This window comes from Buceros rhinoceros, unplaced genomic scaffold (genome assembly GCF_000710305.1).
Source record: "Buceros rhinoceros silvestris isolate BGI_N320 unplaced genomic scaffold, ASM71030v1 scaffold29455, whole genome shotgun sequence".
In the NCBI taxonomy this organism is placed as follows: Eukaryota; Metazoa; Chordata; class Aves; order Bucerotiformes; family Bucerotidae; genus Buceros; species Buceros rhinoceros.
In genome coordinates this window covers 811-2,450 of record NW_010411585.1, presented here as the reverse complement: position 1 = coordinate 2,450, position 1,640 = coordinate 811, and the positions used below count along the sequence as shown (strand labels likewise).

The following is a 1,640-nucleotide window of genomic DNA, read 5'->3' as shown; positions in this document are numbered from 1 at the left end:
ATTCCTGCTTCACCAAAATCTCCTGCTTCCTCTTACCTCACCCGGGCCTGAAGGTTGCCACCAACCCGAATTTTGATGGAAAACTGAAAGGTATGAAGCCACGGGTCTGGGTTTTGAGCAGATACCTTCAATGTCCTGGTAGACTGGTCCTGCTGGTTCCTGAAACCTCTGGAAGTACTTTTCATGGAAAAAGCTTCTGGGAGAGGAGTTGGATCCTCCTCCCAACGATGTACCCGCGCTCGGCTCACTCTTCTGAGTCCGGCAGCTGCCTGTTCATTGCCAGGTGTTTTTAACTCGGGACAGAGGTGGAGACCAAGGTGCTGTGGGAGGCTGAAAAGGTCCCATTGCTGCTGGCATTAAGCACTGTCAGGAGAGATGGCTGATAGGCAGCTGGGGAAGGACGGGGCTGGGATGGGAAGTTCCCTGACGTGTTGTTAAGCCTGCAGTTAATCCTGCTTTTACTGCCTTAACTCCTTGTAGCTTTCCAAGGAGAAGTTAATCTTCCTGACTTACCTGGTCAGGGCAGGCTTAGTTCAACAGGTAAAAGAAATCGGAGGGAGGAAGAAAAGCTGTGGTAAGGTTCTTCACCCTGAGAGGAGCCACGTGCTGTGGGTTTGGAGTAGTTGGTTGTGGGTAAACCAGCTACTTACCAGCATCGCTAGTTCCAGCTGCTCGCAATCTTTGTGATAAAGAGGCCCGTTAGTCACTTAAAAATGATCAGCAGACAGAAGGAAGTTACTTTTCCTCTGGTTTTGTCTGGCTGGTGATCAGACTGGTTCCTCCGGTCAAGCTCCGCACTAGCCAGTGGGCAGGAGGGTGGAAACTGAGCTGATCTCGGTGAGTTCCCCCTTCACTTCAGGTGCTGAGTAGTAGCGAGCGGGTGGTGTGGGCACAACTGACACGGGAGTGGTCAGCAGCTTCTTGACCCCATTTTCCTTGTTCCTTTTTGTGCTGTGATGGAGGAAATGTGGGGAAACCTCCCCTCTCTTCCCTTCCGCGTGGCTGGATGTTGTGCTGGTTTTCTGTCCGCAGCCTGGTACAGTTTAATTTAAATGGCACAGAGGGGTGTCAGACACTCTGAAGCCATGAGAATGACTTAGGAGCTGAATCTGTTGAAGGGACACGAGCAGTGCCCTGTGCCAGCTCTGTGCTTTGGCAAAGGGGAGCAGAGGTTGTGCCTGTTCCTGGGGCCTGCCCCAAGGGGTGTCTGCTGGCGCGCTGTCAATGCACGGGGTCTTCTGTATCTTCTCTCCACTCATTAAGGAGCAATTAAGGGAGGCTGAATCGTTTCTGAGTCCTCACATCACTAAATTACAGGGTGCCTGAGTTTGTGTCCTGGCCTGGGGCTCCCGCTCTCGTTTCACGTGAGTGCACACTGAAGCGCAACTCCGACCAGGGGCTGGGGCTGACGACCTCGGGTTTTGTTTCCAGAAATAGACGATGAGTTCATCAAGAACCTGAAGATTTTGATCCCTTGGCTTCTTAGTCCTGAGAGCCTGGATGTGAAGGAGATCAATGGAAACCATATCACCTGTCGGGGCCTGGTGGAGTATTTTAAGGTATTGGCTTATTTGAGGGAAATTTGGCTTGTAAATCTGTGGCAGGGGTGCAGTGGGGCTGTGGTTAACGGGGGAGGGAGC

The 1,640-nt window shown here is 52.1% G+C and overlaps 1 protein-coding gene across 1 annotated transcript in view; it reads left to right on the top strand.

Moving 5' to 3' along the window:
- The window catches only part of ATL1 (atlastin GTPase 1), a gene marked incomplete at both ends in the record, with an annotated part of 10,960 nt that overhangs the window by 8,714 nt on the left and 606 nt on the right, over positions 1 to 1,640 (top strand). Inside the window, 2 exons of the mRNA XM_010136072.1 lie at positions 1 to 90; positions 1,432 to 1,559. Of these exons, the coding sequence (XP_010134374.1) occupies positions 1 to 90; positions 1,432 to 1,559 (218 nt within the window). The remainder of the gene's footprint in view (positions 91 to 1,431; positions 1,560 to 1,640) is intronic.